Genomic DNA, 24,721 nt, shown 5'->3' with positions numbered 1-24,721 from the left:
ATGTCCGTGAGCTGAAGAGGGAATAAACAAAATGTGGTATGTCCACGTAAGGAATATTATTCAGCGTAAAAAGGAATGAAGTGCTGATACATGCTGCCATATGGATGAACCTTGAAAATATTATGCTAAGTGAAAGACCACATATTGTATGTTCTAATTATATGAAATGTCCCAAATAAGCAAATCCACAGAGACAAAGTAGGTTAGTGGTTGTCTAGGGTTTGGGGAAAGAGAATAGGGCCTACCAATGGATATGGATATTTTGGGGAGATGATAAAAATGTTTTGCAATTAGATTATGGTTTTAGTTACATGGTCTTGTGAATACACTGAAAATCAGTGAATTGTATACTTTTTCCCCAAAATGAAGAATTAAAAAGGGTACAGCAATTAAAAGAATTATAAGGAAGTACCATATAAACAACTTCATATCAATAAGCTGAACAACTTAGATGAAATGGATAAATTTCTAAAAAGACAAATTACCAAAAGTGACTCAAGAAGAAATAGAAATATGAATAGACATATAGCAAGTAAAGAAATTGAATTAGTAAATTTTAAATCTTCTCATAAAAAAGGCAAATGGTTTTACCAGTGAATTTTGTTGAATATTTAAAGAAAAAATACCAATCCTTCATACAAGGATAAAGAGGGGCATTATGTAATGATAAAGGGGTCAGTTACCCAAAAAGACATAACAATGAAGCAAAAACTGAAAAAACTGCAAGGAGACACATATATAAAAAAGAAAAAAGGATGGGGATATATATCCCCATCCTTTTTTCTTTTTTATTGACTTTATTGGCGTGACATTGGCTAATAAAATTATATAGTTTTCAGGTGTACACTTCTACAATACATCATTTGTATATTGTATTGTGTATTCACCATCCTAAGTGAAGTCTCCTTCCATCATCATTTATCCTCCCTACAAATAAATGGAAGCATATACCGTGTTCCTGGATAGGAAGAATTAACATCACTAAAATGTCCATACTATCCAAAGCAATCTATAGATTCAATGCAATTATATCTTCACTATTATAGTTAGAGACTTCAATACCCCTCTATCAGTACTGGCATAACCAGGAGAGAGAAAATCAGTAAGCATATAGCTAAACTGCAAAGCATTATCAGTCAACAGGATCCAATTGACATCTTTCTCAATTCCCGTGGTTCATCAACAACAACAGAATACACATTCTTGTGATGATCACTAGGAACATTTACCAAGAGAGATCACATTCTGGGCTTAAAACACATCTGAACAAGTGTAAAAGCATAGAAATCATGCAAAGTATTCTCTCAGACCACAGTGAAATTAAACTGGCAATCAATAATAAAAAAATGCCTGGAAAACCCCCAAATTTTGGGGAGTAAACAATGTACTTCTAAATAACACAAATTGGTAACTTATACCCTCAAAAGAAACCTGCACATGGATATTTATAGCAGCTTAAATAATCACCCTTAACTGGAAATGACCAAAATGTTCTTCAGTAGATGGATGGATAAATAAAATGTGGTACAGTTGATCCTTAAACAGCACAGGGGTTAAGGGCTACACATCAGATTCTCCTGGGAGACCTGCTGGTTGTTTTTAACCCTGAGAATCTCTACCTTCAAAGGCTCCCCAGGTGGTTCTGCATCACAGCCTGAAGGTAGACCTCCTCTAAAGTAGCTGTGGTCATAGTCCGGGTTGCTGGTTACTCACAGCCAAAATGACATCAGCACAAATGTCTGTGGGCTCCTGGGGGTCTTTACCCAGGAGGAAAGAATTCATGCTGTTGAGGACCCTCAGTTTCTCCCTTGCTCGGATGCACCTCTCCAAGCTTGCACAACCATCTGAGTCGCCTCCCTGGACTTGCAGGATAATAATGCTTCTCAGGAACCTGTTGAGCTATTTCTTGATGTTTCAGTTTCCAGTTAAACACTGGGAGCGGTTTATACAAGTCTATAGAAAAGGATAGAAAGAAACACTAATAAAAGATTTAGTAAAAGAAACTTTAACCAGAAATAGAATTGCAGATGTAAAACGTTCATAAAGATGTGCTAAGTTAATAAGTGTGATAAATAAAAATAAATTTGAGTAAGGAGGGTAAATTGTTAAATCTCTATGTAACTGAAATCTTTGTGGATGAAGTCGGATGGTCTCTGGGATTTGCTTCATAATAGTCTGACTGTGGGAGAGAGGGGACAGATATGGATGAAAGATTGATCGTTGTTGAAGCTAGGTGATAGGTATACAAAGGTTTATTATACTCTTCTCTCTACTTCTGAGTATGTCTGAAATTTTCCATAAGAAAACATGTGTAAACAGCTATGTGTAAAAATCTCAGCCAGTTTGGCTCAGTGGCTAGAGCGTTGGCCTGCAGACTGAAGGGCCCAGGTTCCATTTGGTCAGGGGCACAGAACTCGGTTGCAGGCTCCTCCCCGGCGCGGGCCCTGGTCGGGGCAAGTGCAGGAGGCAACCAATCGATGTGTTTCTCTCACATTGATATTTCTCTCTGTCTTTCCCTCTCTCTAAAAACCAATGGAAAAATATCCTCGGGTGAGGATTAAAAAAAAAAAAAAGTCACAGAAATGAAGTATGTAGTGAATTTCTTACTACACATATCCTTGCCCAGCTTGCTAAATTCAGCCCCTCCGTGTCCTCAGAACATCCTTTGAGATCCAGATATCATTGAACTGAAACTGAATTCAGTTTTTAAAAATTCCACAAGCATTAGAACTACTATCCGATTCTTTCATGACGCGATTTATTGAGTGCGCTGTGTCTGTGCATCGGGCTAGGCTCGTGAACATGGCGTGCTCCTTGCTCATGAATAGTTGGCAGTCTCCAGTCGGAGAGACGCTCGCCAAGCCATGAGGAGGTTGTATTGAAGTGTGGGAGAAGCCACAGCCAGGGTGTGAACCCGAAGCTCCCACAGGTGGTGTGTCATCAACAGGAATGATGCACACTGCAGATGAAAAAGAAGTTCCATAGTTTCTAAGAGCATTAGAGAGCTCTCTCGGACTCTCAAGCACTGATTTAGGTATTTAGTATTCCACTATCCTTGGTTTTAACATCCTTATTTGATTAAGACCATCTATCAAACATTGGTCAACTCTTCAGACTTTTTTTTCCTTGTTAAATTAATTGTTATACAGGAGGAAACGTCACAAATGTGTAATTTAAAATAGAGCCTTAACAGCTTGGTACTGGCACAAGAACAGACATATAGATTAATGGAATAGAATAGAGACCCCAGAAATCAACCCAAACCACTATGCCCAATTAATATTCGACAAAGGAGGCAAGAACATACAATGGAGTCAAGACAGTCTTTTCAATAAATGGTGTTGGGAAAATTGGACAGATACATGCAAAAGGATGAAACTAGATCACCAACTCACACCATACACAAAAATAAACTCAAAATGGATAAAAGACTTAAACGTAAGACGGGAAACCATAAAAATACTAGAGGAGTCCACAGGCAGCGAAATCGCAAACATATGCCGAAGAAATTTCTTCTCTGATAATGCTCCTAGGGCAATGGAAACTAAAGAGAAAATAAACAAATGGGACTACATCAAAATAAAAAGCTTTTGCACAGCAAAGGAAACCATCAACAAAACAACAAGAAGACCCACTACATGGGAGAACATATTTGCCAATGATACCACCGATAAGGGTTTAATTTCCAACATTTACAGGGATCTCATGAAACTTAACAAAAGGAAGATAAACAATCCAATAAAAAAATGGGCAACGGACCTAGATAGACACTTTTCGAAAGAGGACATACAGAAGGCCGAAAGACATATGAAAACCTGCTCAAAGTCACTAATTATACGAGAGATGCAAATCAAAACGACGATGCGTTATCATCTCACACCTGTCAGAATGGCTATCATCAACAAATCAACAAACAACAAGTGTTGGAGAGGATGTGGAGAAAAAGGAACCCTTCTGCACTGCTGGTGGGAATGCAGACTGGTGCAGCCACTGTGGAGAACAGTATGGAGCTACCTCAGAAGACTAAAAATGGAACTCCCATTTGACCCAGTGATCCCACTACTAGGAATATATCCCAAGAAACCAGAAACGCCAATCAGAAAGGATATATGCACCCCTATGTTCATAGCAGCACAATTCACCATAGCTAAGATTTGGAAACAGCCTAAGTGCCCATCAGCAGATGAGTGGATTAGAAAACTGTGGTACATATACACAATGGAATACTATGCTGCGGTAAAAAAAAAGGAACTCTTGCCTTTTGCAACAGCATGGATGGAACTGGAGAGCATTATGCTAAGTGAAATAAGCCAGTCAGAGAAAGATAAATACCACATGATCTCACTCATTTGTGGATTATAGAGAACAACATAGACTGATGAAAAGGGACAGACTCAAAGACTGAGAAACAGCAATCAGGCTATCAATCCCCAGAAGGAAAGTAGGGGAGGGCGGGGGTAAGGGGAAGAGATCAACCGAAGGACTTGTATACATGTATATAAGCCATACCAATGGACATGGACAACAGGGGGATGGGAGCATGAGTGTGTGTGGGGGGGAGGTTGTGGGTTAATGGGGGGGATGAGGACACATTTGTAATACCTTAACTAATAATAAAAAAAAAAAAAAAAAAAAATAGAGCCTTAGTAGTAATTTTCAGAACACTATCTCCAGCAAATGAAGAGACTGTTCTGGGATTGTAGAGGGCCTGGCACCAATACTTACTAATCCTAATGCTAGCAGTTTACATCCCTCACTTAATCTTATGCCAGTGGTGTGAGGGAAGTTTGACCTTCATTTTAATAACAAGGAAACGCAGGTTCAGGGAAGGTGATTACCTTGGCCCAAGAGATAAGGCCAAAACTTGAACCCAAACATATAGAACTTTTTTTCCTTATACATCACTGTTTCTTCTGGACCTGTAGTCTTCAAACCATGTTTGCAAGCATACCTCCTAAAGAAATTGGGGGGTTGGGGGTGGAAGTGGGGGTAGGAATGGGACTGTGTGCCTCTCATTAAAGAAGCTTCCCCCAAAACTTACTTTGAGTTTTCTTTTATTTGGCACCGTGGAAGTTTCTACACTTCGAGCCCTGAGCCAGCCGGGTTGGGTGGGGAAGGAGATCCCAGCAAGCCTCCCTGGCGGCTCCGCTGGCGGCTGGCGAGGGGGCCCGGGAGCTGCCTTAGTCAGGGCTACCACCTCCCCTCCGTTCTGAAGGTAACATTGACAGTTTCCCTGGGGATGTTCCTTCTTCTCAAGCGTAAGTTAAATACATACCTCTCAAATTAAGTAGGAGAACTCTAAAAGCCAAATCTCAAGGTTTTAAATACAATAGGAAGACCCAGAGCTGCAGACTGAGTTAAGACTCATCCAACATTTGCCCTCCTAGAGGACGAAGGCCAAAGTCCAGCATTAGGAGAGAGAAGCATTCTGCGAACACAGAGAGAAAGTTCCACGTCCTAACCAAACAGAAATGACAACACGGGCCCTCCCTGGTTGAGAATAAGAAACCAGACCTCTAACTTTCCATAATTCGGAATCAGAAGGTTAGACTGGTACTGCTCTAAGATGTAAGGGAGAATGATGAGAAGCAAGAAAGTCAAATAAATCCACAAAATGACCCGGAACATAGACTTTTTTTAATCCTTAAGTTGCCTCCCATCCAGCAGCTTGCTTCCTGGCACCTCTGCAGATCACCAGTCCTCCCTCGTTATTGAGAGCATAATGCTGCTTCACACCTCCCTGGAAGATGGCATTCCTGAATCTTGAAACGTGTCCAGATCCCAAGCACATAAAGACTTCCTCTTAAAAACACCCAGAGCGCATTTTAACATGGGACTCACAGAATGTGCCAGCTCCCGTGGACCAGCGCCATCCTTTCTGCCTGACGCATTCGCTCTGTTGACTTTTTCATGTGACATACAAATCATCCCCCCAGGTTTCCCAATAGGGAAAACACCCAAGACTCTCTGAGCCCTGTGCCGTCGTCGGCTGTATTTGAATGTGGCCATACTTCACACGGAATTTGGTGTGTTACATATATGCTAGGCATCCCATAAAAATTTACTGTTTGGTTCAGCTCTCCCAAATATATTGTGAGCACTCATTAAGAACACAGACAAAGTTTTTTAAATAACCTGATTAGTTAGCGTTTAAAATGCTTGCACTAAGCACAGTAAATCAGAGAAAGACAAATACTATATGATCTCACGTATCTGTGAAATCTAAAACAACAACAATACACACATACACCAAAGAAACAAAACTTCAGATACAGAGAAAAGATTGGTGGTTGCCAGAGGCAGGCGGTGGGCGAAACGGGTGTAAATGGTCAAAAGGTACAAACTTGCAGCTATAAGGTAAGTTCTGGGTTGTAATGTACAGCACAGAGACTAAAGATGACAATATTGTCCCAGATCTGAAAGATTCCAAGAGAGTAGATTTTAAAAGGTCTCATCATAAGAAAAAGAAATGTGTAACTACTGTGTGGTGATAGATGTAAACTAAACTTATTGTGGGGATTATTTCACAATATACACACATATCAAATCATTATGCTGTTTATCTGAAACTAGTACAACGTTATATGTCAACTTTATCTCAGTACAACTCGGGGGGGAAATACTTGCAAAGATAGAGGAGCATGGTAAAAGTCTGAAGCAACACTACAGCTTTACCCAGAAGGTTGGAGCAACTAACCTACCATTAAAGTATTTCTTGGGCACCAGCCTCAGCCGCCCAGGTCAATGGTCGGCGAACTGCGGCTCGCAAGCCATATGCGGCTCTTTGGCCCCTTGAGTGTGGCTCTTCCACAAAATACCGACTTCTGCGCATGGGCCACGAAGTTTCAATCGCACTGTACGTGCATGCCCGCACATGGTATTTTGTGGAAGAGCCACACTCAAGGGGCCAAAGAGCCGCATGTGGCTCGCGAGCCGCAGTTTGCCGACCATGGGCCCAGGTCAACAGCACTCACTTGCCGGAGGGAAGGCATCCACAGAGGGTTCTCCCAGTGTTGGGGGCATCTGCAGCTCAGTGGCCACTCTTCTGAAAGGGTTATGTGGGTTTTTTAAACATTTATCTTTATTGCTGAAAGTCATACAGATGTGCCCTTTGTTCCCATTCCCTCTTCCCGGTCCCTCCTCCCGTCCCAGGCCTTCACCACACCACTGTCCGTGCCCGTGGGTCATGCATATATGCGTGTAAGTTCTTAAAGCACTGGGTTCTAGAGAAGCAGACTGAGCATTACCTGCCAGTTTTTCCTTGTGCACAATACTTGGCCACGCCCTCCCTGCCTCCGAGAAATAGCCATTGCCCTCAGGACCTTGAACTTATTGGCACCAGACTGTCCCCAATCGAGTTCACATACTCTGACACCACATCAAACCGGCACACATTCCAAGAACATTTCCTACACCTCTCTGGTGGACACGAACATTGGTCTCATGGAAAGTCCATAGCAAGTGAGTTTCCAACAGGGCTTATCTGTGTTATTTTTAAAACCTGCATTGTCAAGTTAGCGGGCAGAGAAAGAAGGTCTCCAAAGAACTGGCCAGCTCCGGAATCGTCCACCTTGCACTGAAGAACATGGGGTTTCCTCCGAACACACCTGACCTTATGAATCGGTCTTTGTCACTGTGCATTTCACTGCAATCCCTACCACCTGCCCCTGAGGACCTGGACTTGTTGGGGCACGGACTTTGTTCTTCGCCTTGGCACTTTCTGCCCTCCTCGGAGCTTCATGTACACAGGAAGCTTCCGACAGCTAATTGTAGTCAAACCTTGTAAAGGTTTGTTTCAAAAGAGAAAGAAACTGCTTTCTTGTAAACTACAGAATGACTTCTTCCCTTGGCGGATGCTGAGATGCACCGTTTTCTCAGCTCGACCTGAACAGTCCCTGCAGAGCTGTGTTTTCTGTGGCCCTCATTCCCTTTAATTTGTGGAGGTGGCTTTGCCTAAAGTTGTCGCTTATTTATGTGCCTAGAAAATCATCAACACCCAGATTTGCCAGCAACCTGACAAAGGCTCTTCCATTTTTCTGGGGAGCCAGTTCCAGTGTGTCACTTTTTGAACGAGAGCTTCATGTTCAGGCAGGAATTTTTTCGGTGGGGGCGGGGGCAGTAAAACAAAACTCGAAAGGAGGATTGAGAGCATTGCCCAGAAGCTGGTCTGTCCTTGTGGCTTCCTATTTGCTCAGCCTCCGTTTTGCTGTGAGTCCTTGCGCAAACAGACTGAATACCTGGATTATGCCCTCATCTGGACTAGAGTACACATACATTACATACCCTTTTCTCACTAATCAGCCTGACACATTCCTTTGTTGGGAAAGGCTCCAAAACAAACACTGTCAGGGCATCTAATTAGCAGGTTTGTGGGCAGAGCTTGGCAGTCCTGTCACATCCTGTTCAACAATAGAGAACAACAGCCTTGGCTCGGCCCGGGCTTAAGGGAGGGAACGGCTTCCCTTAAGCATATACACTTTTTTAATGATATTTCCTTTCTGTGGCTTTTCTTGGGAGGCAGCCACTCCGTGAGCGTTGTAATGAGGTGTGGGATCCGCGCAGCAGCGAGAGGGAGTGGGGCCGTGGCGGAGGAAGCAGGAGTCTCCATCCCCGTGCTCTTTCCTCCCTCTGGTATGGAAGGGGGGCACACTGAGGCATTTCTCCAGGGCCCTCTAACACCAGGGGTGGGAGACAGGACTCCTGCCTGTGTTCTAGAATCAGAAAGGGACAGAGGCGGAGGGGCGTGTGGAGAGCAGCTAGGCATTCGGAGAGGAGAGAATCAGGCTGAGAGCTCCCAGATGTTGTGGCAGCGCAGGCTGGTGACTGACCGGGATGGGATTCGACTCTTAGGCCCTACGACTACCCGCTCTTCTGTGTATTTGTGTCGGTGAAGGTTTTCTTGGATAAAAACTCTAGCACATGCTAGTTTTTTTGGCTTTTAAACTTTGGTCACAGAGGAACTTGGTAAATAACATTTCACCTTGGCCCAGTGGCTCCTACATTCACGTGTCAAAATGTCTCGGAATGTCTCACACAGACAAGACTTTTGTGAAACCCTCAGGACTGGCCTGACCTTTTATGCCATTAAGCCCCTTGATAAATACGGTGCGTTTATAAACACGGTCTTAGCTGGCGAGGCCACCATTGTTTTTTTGAAACCATTTGGTCACTTGAATAGATGGCTGTCATCTCCACCTAGACACATTCCTTACCAGGCATCTAATTAGGTGTCTGGCTAATATTGTGTTCATCATCTTACCTCTAAACATTTTAGACAACCTAATTTTTTGTTGGAGGGGGAAATGTTCACCATTGTTTCACTCGTATTTCAACTTTCTAACTATAAAATTAACTGATGTTCATTATGAAAAGTTTGAAAAGTACACAAGAGTATAAAGAAAGTTTCTCTAATATATGTATGCATACTAGAGGCCGGAAGGTCATCTGGAAGGTTGTTTGGCTGTCTGGTCTAATTAGCATATTACGCTTTTATTATTATAGATATACATATATATGTATTTTGTTTAGTCAACTTGAAATCATATTAAATACATAATTGTACATCCAGCTTTTTTGTCACTTCATATCAGATCCAGGAGAATAATCACATTTCATTTATAAACTTTTATTTTACTGGCAAAGATACAATTAATTGGCTCTAAAATCAGTAAGATCCTTTTAATAAATAAAGGCAGGCTAGCCCACAGAAAGCTCACTGGCCTAGGAATGAAGAAGTCTGCGTGTCACTCCTGACTCTGCGACTAACTGGCGGTGTGACCTCTGATGAGCCACCGCCTCTGGGTCTGCACCCCAGGCTCGTGGCACTGATTTAAGCTCCAACTGACCAAAGGAGTAAGAGCTTTACTTCCGTTTCATTGCTTAGCATTTTGTATTAGTCTTTTTGATAGTTTGTCATAGTGTTTTCAGTAAAGTTGACTGGTTTTTGCCAGAATTCACCCAGAGGGAGTAAGATAGAAATTGAAATTGTGAGTCAGTCCATTTGGAAATTATAAGCTTCCTGAGGAAACTGGCTTTGTCTGTTTTGCTCACTGCCCCATCCTCTTCATCTAGAATACCACATAGTAAATGCTCAATAAATAGCCCATGAATAAATGAAGAATTTGCTTTGTTTTAGTTCTTCAAATCTGTACTTAACATTTTTTTCTTTTATTTTAAATAGCTTCTAAACTAATTCCAGGGAAACTGTCTACTTCAATGTAGACATTACCAAGGTAATGTGACTTTATTGAATGAGTGACAACGCAGCATGTTAGGGACAGATGTGTTTTACTGGCCCAGTGGAAACTTTAATGTCAAAAATATGAGCTTTGCTAAGCTACTCAGATAATCTAATTTTCAGAACATCTCTTAGGTCATTTTTTAGTGTGTGCTTTTTCCTGCCGTATGGGACTGTAAATAAGTAACCTGAAATACACAATAGACAAGAGAAGGAGTATTTACCTTTGCATACAAAAAAATGTTGACTTTTCAGACTGAGCAGTATGTTCTGAAATGAACTGTTTTATGCTTTAGAACTACAAAAGATACAATCGTATCTTGGTTTTGTCGGTATATGTTTATGATATTTTGAGACTTTTTTCATCCAACTAATTATGGGAGTACAAGTGGTAATATCTTCTTAAAGTTGTTTTTTTAAAAATCCTTTTTGGTTTTATTGCAATATCTAGTGTCTGTTATCATAATTTTCTTAAACCCCTTTAGCATTCTGAATATTAAAACACTCAATGTTGCATCAGGAAACATCTGCATATGCTGCCTATAGCTACCATCAATAAACTCTGTTCAGTTCGGGATGCCTTCAAAACACTTAAAATGGAGATAAAGGCCCAGCCCATAGATGTTCACACTCTGTACAAAAGTTGGTATTTGGACTGAATTTATATCAGAGCACAGACCCTTTGTAGAGTCAGAGGGAACTTAGCAATCACTCTCCCATCCCCTATAACACGCTCCCCTCCCCCAACCCCACTTCCAACCCTTAACCCCCATCAAGGTCAGCATCCCCACCCAAAACCATAGCCATCGCTAGAGGAAGATTCAGGCTGCTGAATCCAGTGTAGTACTCTTTCTGCCTCACTCTTTTTGTCAGAACACTAGCCTGAAATTTGAGGGACCCACAAACCATCTTGGGAGGGCAAAAGGCTCCACTGCCTACCTTTCACTAGTCTCGGGTACTTCTGGTGATGGTCGATGGTTTCCAAAGACTGCAGTGGAAACACTGGAAACCACTAATTTGAACTGATTTAACCCAAAGATCTGATTTGGCCTTGACAGTTAGGACTTTGAAGGATCTTAAAGCCTTTCTCTGAGAGAGATGTTAATACCTTTTTGCTAGAAAGAGAATCCTTGGTGAAGGGAAAGAAAATTTAAATTAAAAGACATAGCTGGAAAGCAGTGTGCATCAATGATTTGGAAGAAAAAGTGCAGAATTGAGAATGAAAAGAGAAGCAAGAAATCCTTGGCAGTAGGGACGACGGGGGCGGAGGAGAAGGACAGGGTGGAGTGGTGGGGAGTGACGTGAATGTCAAAGCAGCAAGCAAGAAGGATGGCTTTTCTCTTCCTCTGACTGCCCTGAGAGCACACGTGAGGTCTACTGTTTAAAAGAGACCTTAATACTTGGAAAGTACCTACGAGGTACGAGTGGTACCTAACTCTTCTTCCCCACACCCAGCCCCACCTGAAAGTTCCTTACCTCCGTTTTTCTCACTGAATCTAGAGGTTGCCCAGAGACAAAAGACAAAAGAGAAAAGGCTTAGTTATTGGTCAGCACAGCACATTGCTCACCAGACCTAAGCTGCAGGCTCCCGTTGGATTCCCTCCGTGAGTGACTGTGTCGTTGCCTTTGACTTCCCTTCGCTGATATACCAGCATCCAGCCTTCGCCCTATTCCTGTCTTATGAATAAATGTAGTGTTGAAAGAAATAAAATTTTCAGTGACTTCTAGGTGCCTTACCTGTGTATTGCTTGACATAGCATAACTATTTTTATTACTGTGATTATCAGTTCCGTCCAACTTCACTAATATGCAGAGTGGAAACCAAAGTTCCAAAGAGTGTTCTCACTCAGTGAAATGGGCTGCCAAAGCAAGCATGGTTGCTCACGTCTCCTTCCCTTATTCACTGTTAACATATACCTGCTTTTACGCATTATTGCGATAATTGACCAAGATAATACATGCTTGGTTCATGCATGGTAGGATCATGTTAGTGAGTAAATATTTATACATCATTACACAATTGAACTGTGTTTCTTAATTTATAAACATGTCAACAATCAGGCTATTAATATAACTCACCAAATTTGCACAATACCTTTATCACTAAATAAAGATGAAAAAAATCTGAGATGTTCAATACATTAAATCTCTAAGCAAGGAGTAATCTTTGACCACCTGGGATATTTATACAAGTGCATCTGCATCTCATTTTAAATAAACTTTATAAATAAAACTATATAATATAAATTTTAAATAGTTGATTGATTATATACATTCCAAATTTTTTCATTTAACATAAATATGGGCACCAGTATTATATTTAATACAGAATTGATTTCTACAGTTGTTTACATAAGAGGAGACTGTTTTTACCAGATATAAAAATCTGTAATGATAAAAGTGTAATATGCTGATTAGACCAGACGCCCTCCCATCCTTCCATCAGGACGAAGGCGGGGCTGCAAGAGAAGCCTAGGTCCTGGGCGCCTGCCGGAGGAAGGAAGGCCTGCTCTCGCACGAATTCCGTGCGTCAGGCCTCTAGTATGTTATAAATACACAGCATAATGTAGGCATCGGAACGCACTGATCAATGGGACATGATTTCAGACGTGCAGAAATAGGCCCAAGAGAAATGGGATTCAGTGTATGAGAAAGGTGTCGCAGCGAATTAGTGAAACAAACGGCATCCTTCCACAAAAGGAGCTGGGGGCTAGATAGGCCTTTGTAGGAAGAAAAGTGCTGGATTTTACCATTCTCCTTTCATCAGAATGTATCTAGATGGATCAGATATTTTCATGAAAAACATTTAAACCCATAAAGTACTAAAATAAAAGACGGAGGAATATTTGTATGATCTTAAATGGAGGTCTTTCTAAGCCTAACACAAACCCAGAAGCCATGAAAGTGAAATGCTTTTAAAAACATAAAAAATATTAAACTTTAAAAATTCTATAGATAAAGACAGAGCTAAACAGTAAACTTGGAGGAACATTTTCAACAGATGTGACAAAGTCCTAATGTCCTGGATATAAAAAAATCTTTAAAAGTCAGTAAGTATAGTAAAAGTCGATATAAAACAGGCAAAGGGCATAAACTAATTCTGGAAAAAATATGGAAGTGGCCAATAAATACAGAAACTACTACATATTATTTGGAATTAAATAAAATGAGATTTGTTTATTAGCTTTGAGGAAAAAATAGATATAAAATGTAAAGCCTTATACAAAAACATTATTTAATAATTTTCTGATTTCATTTTGCAAAGTCCATATTTTTGTTTTAAATATTTAGAACAGCTCTAATATTAGCCTGTTGTCTTTGGAAATGATTGGCCTAGAACAGTGGTTTTCAAACTTTCACGTTCATAAAATTCTCTGGAGGGCTTGTTAAAACATGGACTGCTGGGCCCCACCCTAGAGTTTATGATTCAGTAAGTCTGGATTAGGACCTGATATTTTGCTTTTCTCACAAATTCCCTGGTGATGCTGGTTTGGCTGGTCCAGGGACCACACTTTGAGAGTCGCTGGCTTAGAACACATGGAGAATTAGAAACTCATGTAATGCCGTCTCATTAAGAGAATTGTATTGGTGAGAAGAGACAAATAGGGGATTAGTCCGAAGTTATGACAAAACACTTTGGGTTGTTTCTTTGAAAGCATTTCTCCTTCTAAATTTATATCACTACCTCATTCCTAAGCAACCAATCATGCTGCTCATAAAATTAGATTTGGTTTACCTTCTAAACTTTTTTGCATTTTTCTAATGTACTCATGCTTGAAAAAAAGTTTTTTGCTCCAGTAAGTGTCTTAGTACTTTGAGGAATTGAAATATAATATGTTTATAGAAGTAAATCCTATTCAAAGTCTTAGGTACCTATCATCCTTATAAATTATTTCTTTTAAAGAGGCTTACTTCAAAACTTGACAGTTAAATTTTTCATTTTTACATACAAAAGTAGACTAGTGAATCAATGGAATTCATATATAAGCCAAGATTATTCAAGATTATTGTTTTTTAATCTGCATTAGCCTGGTAATACTCTCATATTCATGCCCTTTGTTTTAGATGTAGCAAGGAATTTCTGAACATTTCTTGGGCCCTTAGATGTTGAACTACTTTAGAAATCCCTGCAGAAAGCCATTGCTCTTAGTTATGGTTCTCTATGGCTACAATTATAATTTACTCTAGCTTTTGACAGAAATTATGGAACATTTTAAAATCCTCCTGCAGTTCCTTTACTTCTCTAATATTAAATAAGATTTTCAAAAGATGGACATTTAATTGTTGAGAATTATATTAACTGCCAGGTGAACCATAAAACAAAACAAAACTGTGTCAGAAATATCAGTTTTTCCCTACCCCCCAAAAATTATTTCATTCAGGTCAAATCTATTATGGTTTTGTACAGCCACACGGACTATTGCTGAGAAGTTGTCACCGTCTACAAATCACCAAGAAGCATTTATTAAGCGTTTGCACTAAAGGCAATGGGGAGTTACTGTCCCCAGTAGGGTAGCAAAATTAACAAATGAATTAATTAACCCTTGTTTACATTCTGTTTCAAAGCCAAGATTTTAAGTAAAGCTTTTGTCAAAGGTATTAGCTAAGCTTGGTTTACAAACTAAAAGTGCAAGACCTGTGAAAGCCAAATGCTTTGTGGGTACAATCAGGGGAAAAGCCTTCCTTAATTAACTCTGGGGATTAAGAGGTAAATAAAAAGATCATTGCAGGACATACCAATTGTTCTTCCCAGATTTGAGTCCTAGCAGGTATTTAGGGATGTTTTGAATAACTTAAAGGAGCATGTGGCCAGTAACAGGGAAAAGGGCCAGGTTTCAAGTCAGAAGACTGGAATCTAGTCCACAGCTGATCACTTACTAGTTCTGGGGCCAGATTAGCCACCAGTTGTTTTATTTTTTTCACTTCATTTTATCTATTTACTGGCCGACTTATTAAAAATAGGAAAACAAATAGTACCTAGCTCAGAGAGCTAATGTAGGGATAATTTGTGTAAAAACAGGGGCAAAGGGCCATACAGATGCTGCCTAATTTAGATGTCTAATCCTGATCATGCTGTATTTCCGTTTACCATACAGAATGATTGCAGTCGCTTGATGAGCTAGCACAGAAACGCCTTAATCGGCCAGACATTTGGCCAAAGGAGCTGGATCTTTTCCAGTCTCTTATAATTCTAGTCAAACCATATGGATACCTGCTTAGCCCCCATTTCCCTATCCTGAGCCAAAAAAAGAAAACAAATTACGAGGAACACTCCTAAATGTGACAGGCCCAAGTGTATCTATTTCCCACTCTACAAGGAGCCACGATAGTTCTGGAATCCAACGTTTCCAGACAGCGCTTTTCCCCACCCGCTGCTGCTTTGGCGGAGTCAGGGGCCTCTGGTCATCCTGGCGCAGGCTTGGCCGCAGGTGGTGCTCCAGGGGGAGGCGTGAAACCTGGGCGCCCCTCACCATCAGCACCAACCAAATCAGTTTCTCTTATTTTTAATATATCTGTGTTGATTTCAGAGAGGATGGGAGAGAGAGACAGAAACATCAGTGATGAGAGAGAATCATTGATTAGCTGCCTTCTGCATGCCCCACACTGGGATCGAGCCTGCAACCGGGCATGTGCCCTGACCAGGAATCAAACCATGACCTTCTGGTTCATAGGTCAACGTTCAACCACTCAGCCACCCAACTGGGTCATAATCAGTTTCTTTTTTTTCTTTCTTTCTTTTTTTTTTTGCTTAAAGTATTACAAAGAGTATTACATATGTCTCCTTTTTTTCCCCCCGCCATTGACAATCCCCTGGTCTCCCCTACCCCCCAGTGTCTTATGTCCATTGGTTATGCTTATATGCATGCATACAAGTCCTTTGGTTGATCTCTTACCCACCCCCCTCCTGCCCTCCCACCCTCCCCGGCCTTCCTGCTGCAGTTTGACAGTCTGTTCGAGGCAGCTCTGCCTCTGTATCTATTTTTGTTCATAAGTTTATAATGGTCTTTATTATCCAGAAATGAGTGAGATCATGTGGTACTTTTCCTTCATTGACTGGCTTATTTCACTTAGCATAATGCTCTCCAGTTCCATCCATGCTGTTGCAAATGGTAGGAGTTCCTTCTTTTTTATAGCAGCATAGTATTCCATCGTGTAGATGTACCACAGTTTTCTAATCCATTCATCTACAGATGGGCACTTAGGCTGTTTCCAGATCTTAGCTATAGTGAATTGTGCTGCTATGAACATAGGGGTGCATATATCCTTTCTGATTGGTGTTTCTGGTTTCCTGGGATATATTCCTAGAAGTGGGATCACAGGGTCAAATGGGAGTTCCATTTGTAGTTTTTTGAGGAAACTCCATACTGTCTTCCATAGTGGCTGCACCAGTCTGCATTCCCACCAGCAGTGCACAAGTGTTCCTTTTTCTCCACAACCTCTCCAGCACTTGTCGTTTGTTGATTTGTTGATGATAGCCAGTCTGACAGGTGTGAGATGGTACCTCATTGTTGTTTTGATTTGCATCTCTCAGATGATTAGTGACTTTGAGCATGTTTTCATATGTCTCTTGGCTTTCTGAATGTCCTCTCTTGAAAGGTGTCTATTTAGATCCTTTGCCCATTTTTTTATTGGATTGTTTATCTTCCTTTTGTTAAGTTGTATGAGTTCCCTATAAATTTTGGAGATTAGGCCCTTATCAGATATGACATTGGCAAATATGTTTTCCCACGCAGTGGGTTTTCTTGTTGTTTTGTTGATGGTTTCTTTTGCTGTGCAGAAGCTTTTTATTTTGATGTAGTCCCATTTGTTTATTTTCTCTTTAGTTTCCAATGCCCTAGGAGCTGTATCGGTGAAGAAATTGCTTCTGCATATGTCTGAGATTTTGTTGCCTTTGGATTCTTCTAGTATTTGTATGGTTTCCCGTCGTATATTTAAGTCCTTTATCCATTTTGAGTTTATTTTTGTGTATGGTGTAAGTTGGTGGTCTAGTTTCATTTTCTTGCATGTATCTGTCCAATTTTCCCAACACCATTTATTGAAGAGACTATCTTGACTCCATTGTATGTTCTTGCCTCCTTTGTCAAATATTAATTGAGCGTATTGGTTGGGGCTGATTTCTGGGCTCTCTATTCTATTCCATTGATCTATATGTCTGTTCTTGTGCCAGTACCAGGCAGTTTTGAGAACAGTGGCTTTGTAATACAGCTTGATATCTGGTATTGAGATCCCACCTACTTTGTTCTTTCTCAGGATCGCTGCAGCTATTCGGGGTCGTTTTTTATTCCAGATGAATTTTTGGAGAGTACGTTCTAGGTCTGTGAAATATGCCATTGGTATTTTAATGGGAAGTGCGTTGAATTTATAGATTGCTTTGGGCAGTATGGACATTTTAATGATGTTGATTCTACCAATCCAAGAACATGGTATGTTCTTCCATCTCTTTATGTCTTCCTCTATATCTTTTTTCAACGTCCTGTAGTTTTCTGAGTAGAGGTCTTTTACCTCTTTAGTTAAGTTTATTCCTAGGTAGCTTAATTTTTTTGGTGTGATGGTAAATGGGATTGCTTTTTTAGTCTCTCTTTCTGCACATTCACTATTGGTGTATAGAAATGCCATAGATTTCTTGGCGTTAATTTTGTATCCTGCTACATTGCCGAATTCTTTTATTAAGTCTAATAGTTTATTGATGGAGTCTTTAGGGTTTTTTAAGTATAATATCATGTCATCTGCAAATAAGGACAGTTTTACTTCCTCTTTTCCAATTTGGATGCCTTTTATTTCTTCTTCTTGTCTAATTGCAATGGCTAATATTTCCAGTACTATGTCGAACAGGAGTGGTGAGAGTGGGCATCCCTGTCTTGTTCCTGTTCTTAGGGCAAATGGTGTTAGTTTTTGTCCATTGAGTATGATGTTGGCTGTGGGCCTGTCATATATGGCTTTTATTATGTTGAGGTATGATCCTTCTACTCCCACCTTGCTGAGAGTTTTTATCAAAAATGGGTGTTGAATTTTGTCAAATGCTTTTTCTGCATCAATTGATATGACTGTGGTTTTTTTCTTTCAATTTGTTTATGTGATGTATCACGTTTATTGATTTGCGGATGTTGTACCATCCTTGCATTCCTGGGATAAATCCTACTTGGTCGTGGTGTATGATCTTTCTGATGTACTGCTGCATCTGCATAATCAGTTTCTTATTGAAATTGTGTGTTAATCTGTCTTTATCTTAACCCGGCTATTCCCTCCCCCCCCCCCCAAAGTGAATCTGTTACATTATATGATTTGTTTAATCATATTGAATTAATTTTATCTTAGGATATTTAGTAACGTGTCTGTGTTTTCTTCTAAACAGCAGACATGTATGTAAAGTAAGTACATATATACCACCTACGTACCGACACAGGCACACAGCGTAGGCACTATTGGCTGATTTCCTATTCAAGCAAATTACAAGCTGTTTGCTTATGTGATTTACTTACCTAATAACAGAAGAAAACACCAACCCAAAACATTAAAATAACCAGGCCCCAATTACTACCTTCCTTAGCTAAGAGATTTAAATCATCACCCTGGTTTCTTGGAAAAACCAGTCATGGCTAGTGGCCCTATGGGGCGCCTTCCATAGGCGCTATCTACCAAACCACACTCGCATGCCTGATAACGTGGGCCTACTTCTGCACCCCGCCCTGCTCGCCGTGGGCTCCGTGGGGGAAGCAGCCACAGCGATACCCCCGCGCTGCGGGCCTGCCCTTTCGCTCGTCAGAGATCTAGCCAAACTCAAGCCTGAATCTGAATCCTAGCGAAGTATTTGAGGTCACTGCCGGAGCCAAAAATAAAAATGCAGCAGGAGTAGGACCCAGCATCGACAGAGCAGAGCGGACAGTGACCTCAGCCTGGGGCAAGGGCCAGTAGCAGTCTCCTGTGGCCTCCTGAGCAGCTAGAACAGCTGCAGGCAAACTACGGCCCGCGGGCCAGATCCGGCCCGTTTGAAATGAATAAAACTATTGAAAAAAAAGATCGTACCCTTTTATGTAATGATGTTTACTTTGAATTTATATTAGTTCACACAAACACTCCATCCATGCTTTTGTTCCGGCCCTCCGGTCCAGTTTAAGAACCCGTTGTGGCCCTCAAGTCAAAAAGTTTGCCCACCCCTGAGCTAGAACCTGGAAGGGCGCAGACAGCACCTCGTGCCTGTCTCTAATTGCTCTCACATCATCAGCATTCCAGAACAGGAAACTGTCTGCAGCAGGAATTCTTGCTTCTGTGCCATAAGGTTTGAGCAGCGACCCTTTCCCCTGCATACATCTGCTTCTGTGGGTTTGTGGCAGGTGGGTCTTCTGGGTTTTGATGGCTGTGAGAAGAACAGTGTGTCTGTCCCATCTCTTGGCAACTCACTATTAGATTTCCGGGTTATGAACTCCCCCCTCACTGGCCGCCGGTCAGTCAGGAAGCTCATTGTTAGGTGAACGACTGTTCATAACATGTACAGTCTCGTGCCAAGGTGCCTGAACTAAGACACAGAGTGAGGTTCGTGTTGCCCAGATTGTAGACATGTTCTCTTGCCCCCGGCCCAAGAAAGGGGACCCGCTTGCCAGGAACTCGGGGATAATGGATGCCATTGTCCCACAGAGCTTCCACATAGGCCAAACTCAACCTGCTCCTTTCTCGTCCCACATCCTATGGTGAATCCAGTGCGGACATGCACCTGGTTCACTCCAACACGCCGTCCTAACGGTTCAAACACAAAACTACTTCCACAGGCGGCGGTGATTGCTGCCTCTAGCCAGCTGCCACCCCTCACCCTCAAATAAAAGCCCCAATTATTTTTCCCCCCCTTGGAGAGAGCTGGTGTGATGAGCGTGGGAGAGGCTTAGAGAGAAACCCTTAATATTTCATTGTAATCTCATGGGATAGGGGCAGCGTCAGCTCCTTTGGGCCTACTTCCTGATAGTCAGAGCTGCATGTACTAATTCACCTAAACTATTTCATAGCTTTTGCTTAGTCAGTGCAAATAAATACAATTTAAGTAGTGCTTTTCACATGAAGGCTCGTCGCCTCCAGTCCCAGCTTGCCAGCTGGGTCTTTCCCCAGAGCGGCCAGCAGGGCTACATGCTCCTCTCATCCACAGGCGCGGTGGGGCCAGGACATTTGGGAAAGAGGAGGACAAAACCCAGAGTAGCCCTGCTCCCTCCTGAAAAAGTCTATAAGTTGAAGGAACCTTGGATACCCTCTCATCCAACCTTCCCCTTTGTTTTTGTGGAGAATGAGGTGCAGAGATCAAGTCAGTTACCCAAGACCACAGTGATGCTAGGCCAACCTGGGCCACGAACTCTGGGCTCCTCACTGTGGCCAAGCTCTCCCGCTGCAGTCAGTGGCCTTGCTATTTACTGGCCTCCCCTTCTCTGCAGTGGCTGCTGAAGCCTAGCTGCTTTGGGTGCATAAAAGCAATTTATTTTATGAAGCAAATACAAAGCTTTTTGGTTTTGACTCACTAGATGGCCCAGACAAGCCTGAAGACGCAAAGGGTGCCGCAGAGAAGCCACCCAAAGGGTCTGGGCGACCCAGGGCCAGCCACCAACATGGCTTGGGGAGAACTAAAAATCAGAGTGAGCTGAGAGAAAGTTAGGGTTCCTGAGCAACGCAGAGAATCTGTCCTGGGTATCGACTTCTTAAAAGATATTCTAAATTATTTTAAGAAACCACAGGGTGGTTAATGCTAGTGAGTTTCAGCTGTTTTAATCAGTTGATGTATTACAAATATGTATTTGTGCCCAGCTAGTGTCGCTCAGTGGTTGAGCACTGACCCATGAACCAGGAGGTCATGGTTTGATTCCCGGTCAGGGCACATCTCCAGGTTGCTGGCTCCATTCCCAGTAGGGGGCGTGCAGGAGGCAGCCCATCAATGAATCTCTCTCATCAATGATGTTTCTATCTCTCTCTCCCTCTACCTTTCTCTCTGACATCAATAAAAACATATTTAAAAATAAATGTAAATATATATGGAAGTGATGTGGGCTTTATCGATTAGTGCGAGTATAACGGGGGAAAGGGGCTGTTTTGGCCCCTGGTACCTCTGCTGGGATGCCTTCCCCAGGTAAATTAGGTCAGTGGTTCTCAGCTGGGATGACCTCCACCTCAGGGGACGTTTGGACATTTGTCAGTGTCTGGAGACGTTGTTGGTTGTCACAAAAGGAGGGAATGGAGGAAGGGTGGTACTAGCATCCAGTGGGTAGAAGCCGGCGATGCTGCTAAACATCCCACAATGCACAGGACAGCCTCCCCACAACAAAGGACTATCCGGCCCAAAATGTGAGACGTGCTGAGGTGGAGATGCCTGGATGAAGTGAAGCCATGGATGCTTTCAGGAAAAACCGCTGGATGGCTGTGCAGCCGGCGTGTCCCTGCAGTGGCATTCTCCGTGGCACCGGAGAGGGAGGCCACGGGTCTTTGTTCTCCGGGCTGTACAGCCATATGCGACAGCAAGGAAGCCGCCGATGGCAGGCCTGATGGCTCCGGCGCGAAGGGGCTGGCCCTCCTTTGATTTACCCCTCAGGACTCCAAAGGGACGTTTCCCTTTCATTATCTGTGGCAATTTTCTGCACAGATGATTACACTAGTGGATTTGTCTTAAATAAAAGACATGTTCCTGAAAAGTTGCGTTGGTTAAATCATATTTTAAGGACATTCAGTAAATACTAAGGAGCCAATGACTTTTTAAAGTGAAAGGTCTGTTTAAATAAAGTCCTATTCTTAAAGAGGAGCATCCCTATAGATTGCATTTTTAATGCAAATACTTTATTTTTCCTGTGCATTACATTTTTATCTCAGCGCGCCATAAAAATGATATAAGAGGAACAGTTTCTTTTCCTTCTTCCTGTTCCTGCCCCTATTCTTTCCCTTTAAAGGAAAAATTAGGGGGGAATTAACAATAGAGTCTCAGAATTTAGGAAGGTCATTGATCAGTCTAGCCATTATACAGTTCAAAAGACGCCTGCTGGGTTACAAATTGTTAGAAAATAGGACTTGGTTCCATTTTGAAATCATTAATTTTTTTATCTCACTTTTTTTTTTTTTTTTTTTCAGTTACTGACCTTTGGCTAGAAAGAGCAGGTGCACCGGTCCCTCCATCACCCGTGGGTGTTTGCTGCACCACAAACATTTGATAAGACTCAGCCTCTACCACGGGGTGGGGTGGGGTGGGGTGGGGGGACCGGTGTCAGCAGAGATAAGGGGTGGCACTGAAGGAACCCAGCGGTTCCCTCCTTATCAATCACTGCCCTGGGCAACATCCCTCTGTGTGTAAGTCGCTGGCTGACCCCGCAGGGCAAGGGGCAGGAAGGAGGAAATTTATTTGATAAAGCTGCCATTAGTGTTACTTCCCTGACAGGGGCTTCCACAGAGGTCTGACCCAGTGGGGACAAAGCCACTGCCACTGGGAGGAGCCGGCCCAGACGAGAGGCTCCAGGCAGATCTGGGCCGACCTCCCCCTCCCACCTCCACCCTCCCCCACCCCCGCAAGGAGGGAGGGGCTGGGGCAGAGATGCTAGCATGACCCGGATGTCAGCTGCCCGGGTCAGGACAGCGCTGGTGTGGAGAAGCCTGGAGTCCCCGTGAGAGCTGGTGTCACGCTCGCCTGCTCCTAGAGCCCTTGCCCTCCCAAGGCCCCTCCTCACAGTTGCCCATTTCGGTCTCGCAGACCCCGGTGGGGAGGAAGGAGGTCATGGAGAGCATCCTTTTACAAATGAGGAAGCCCAGCACCAAGGAAGTGAGTCCCCGGCTCAGGTCACTCACGGGAAGCACCACATGCCAGGGACTGTGCTACGTGCTTTCCTCATTACCTCACCTGAGCCCCCCACACCTCTGTGAGGCCTATGGTCATGCGAACCTGCCTAGCTGCCTAGCAGATAAGGAAACTGACGAAGCTCCGAGATGTGAGTAACTTGCTCAAGGCCACGTCTCCGTCTGCCCAGCCTGTCAGACACAGCCCCACGGTGTTCCTTTCTCTCGGTTCTGGGCCTGGGTCCGGTAGAGCCCTCTTCCTGGCTGGTGGAGGCCGCCGGGTCGCAGGCCTTTCCTCCGAGTCCTCTGGTCCCTTCCTGTAGGGCACTAACCCTGTCAGAGCAGGGCCCACCCTTAATTACTTCCCAACGGCCCCCTCTCCTAACAGTGACATTGAGGGTTGGGGCTCCAACATGGGAATTGGGGGGCTGGGGCCGGCACAGTTCAGTGCTTTCACGGCGGGATTGGGGTCAGCCATCTCACCCACTGCTTGCTCTCCTGGCCATGAGGCTCGCTGGGCCAGAGAGCGGGGCTGGGCAGAGACCGCGGGCCATGGAGCTTCTCTCCATCGCTGACGCTGACCCTCCCCAGTGTCTCTCCTTCCAACTTGCTGCCTTCCCTCCTGGGCACAGGCGATGCTAGGAAGGTCCTCGTTTCACAAAATGTTCTGACTCTTGATTGGTGCCAGGGGTAAGTCGGTGCAGGCGAGGGAAGGCGCTTGAAAGACCATCCTGGTCCTGGCCATGTGTCCAGTTGGTTGGAGCATCAACCCCAACCAAGGTCGCAGGTTCCATCCCTGATGGGGGCATGTGTGGGAGGTGTCTGACTAATGTTTCTCCCTCTCTCTCTCTCTCTCTCTCTCTCTCTCCCCCTCCTCTGTCTACCTTCCTCTCATCAGTAATTTTTTAAAGAAGATCATCTGGAGCCCAGGAACAAAACTCAGGCTATTATGGGAAAAGCAAAAGAAGCCCAAGGCTGAGCCCTGAGGGCTGGTTCCCTTGTAGCAGCAGCGGCTTTGTACCAGGCCCAGGCAGGCCTCTCCCTGGTGTTGCTGGTTGAACACAGTCATGTGGCCCAATTCCTGGGCTCCAGGGGCAAGGTCATAGTCGCCTGTCGCTCGTGGGGGGTGGGGGGGATGAGAAATTAATGCACATGGGCAAGCCACCCACTGAGCCAGCCATCGCGGTGCCCGTCGGCTCCTCATTATTAAGACTTTGCAGTAAAAACAGCTGTGTAGACTCCTGCTCAGGCTTCCAGCACCGAGCCAAGCAGCAGACAGGCATCCATCCACCTGGAATGTCTCCTCACAAATCAGAGTATCTGTGTGCTGCTCGAGACTGTGTTCTCTTCCTCGCTCTCTCACGCCTTACTGTTCCCACTTGCTTCATAAAGGTAGACTTAAAGCGGGGGAGGGGGAGTCCTAATTAAAAAAAAACAAAACACTAAGATCAACAACAGACCACAAGACAGCATTCAAAAATGAAAGTGTGTCATTTTGAGTCAGGGTGTTTTCCTGAGCAGGATGCAAGGATGATTTCTTTCCCGGGCCCTTGTCTAGATGGATTCGAAGGATAAAGCCACGACAAGAGGTGGTAGATGAAACGGGTGGGAATGTATTGGAAGCAATTACAGACTCGCACGTAGGGAAGGGGTTCCCAGGGGATAACCCACTAAACCTGCCTATTTTATCCCTAAAATTCC

At 43.3% G+C, this 24,721-nt stretch overlaps 1 protein-coding gene across 7 annotated transcripts in view; it reads left to right on the top strand.

Annotated features, from left to right (window-relative positions):
* Positions 1-24,721, top strand: part of PLEKHM3 (pleckstrin homology domain containing M3) — a 181,597-nt gene that overhangs the window by 142,955 nt on the left and 13,921 nt on the right. Inside the window, exon 8 of one of the 7 annotated variants that reach the window (XM_036318703.1) lies at positions 11,738-11,836. The exons of 5 other annotated variants lie outside the window; for them this stretch is intronic. In XM_036318703.1, coding sequence (XP_036174596.1) covers positions 11,738-11,777 — 40 coding nt within the window. In that variant the 3' untranslated portion in view covers positions 11,778-11,836. Of the gene's footprint in view, positions 1-3,149; positions 3,193-11,737; positions 11,837-24,721 lie in introns of those variants that run through there. One more of the 7 variants, XM_036318704.1, reaches the window with a different exon arrangement.

Source organism: Myotis myotis, unplaced genomic scaffold, assembly GCF_014108235.1.
Source record: "Myotis myotis isolate mMyoMyo1 unplaced genomic scaffold, mMyoMyo1.p scaffold_m19_p_8, whole genome shotgun sequence".
NCBI lineage: Eukaryota > Metazoa > Chordata > Mammalia > Chiroptera > Vespertilionidae > Myotis > Myotis myotis.
This window is presented reverse-complemented; position numbering and strand designations above follow the sequence as displayed.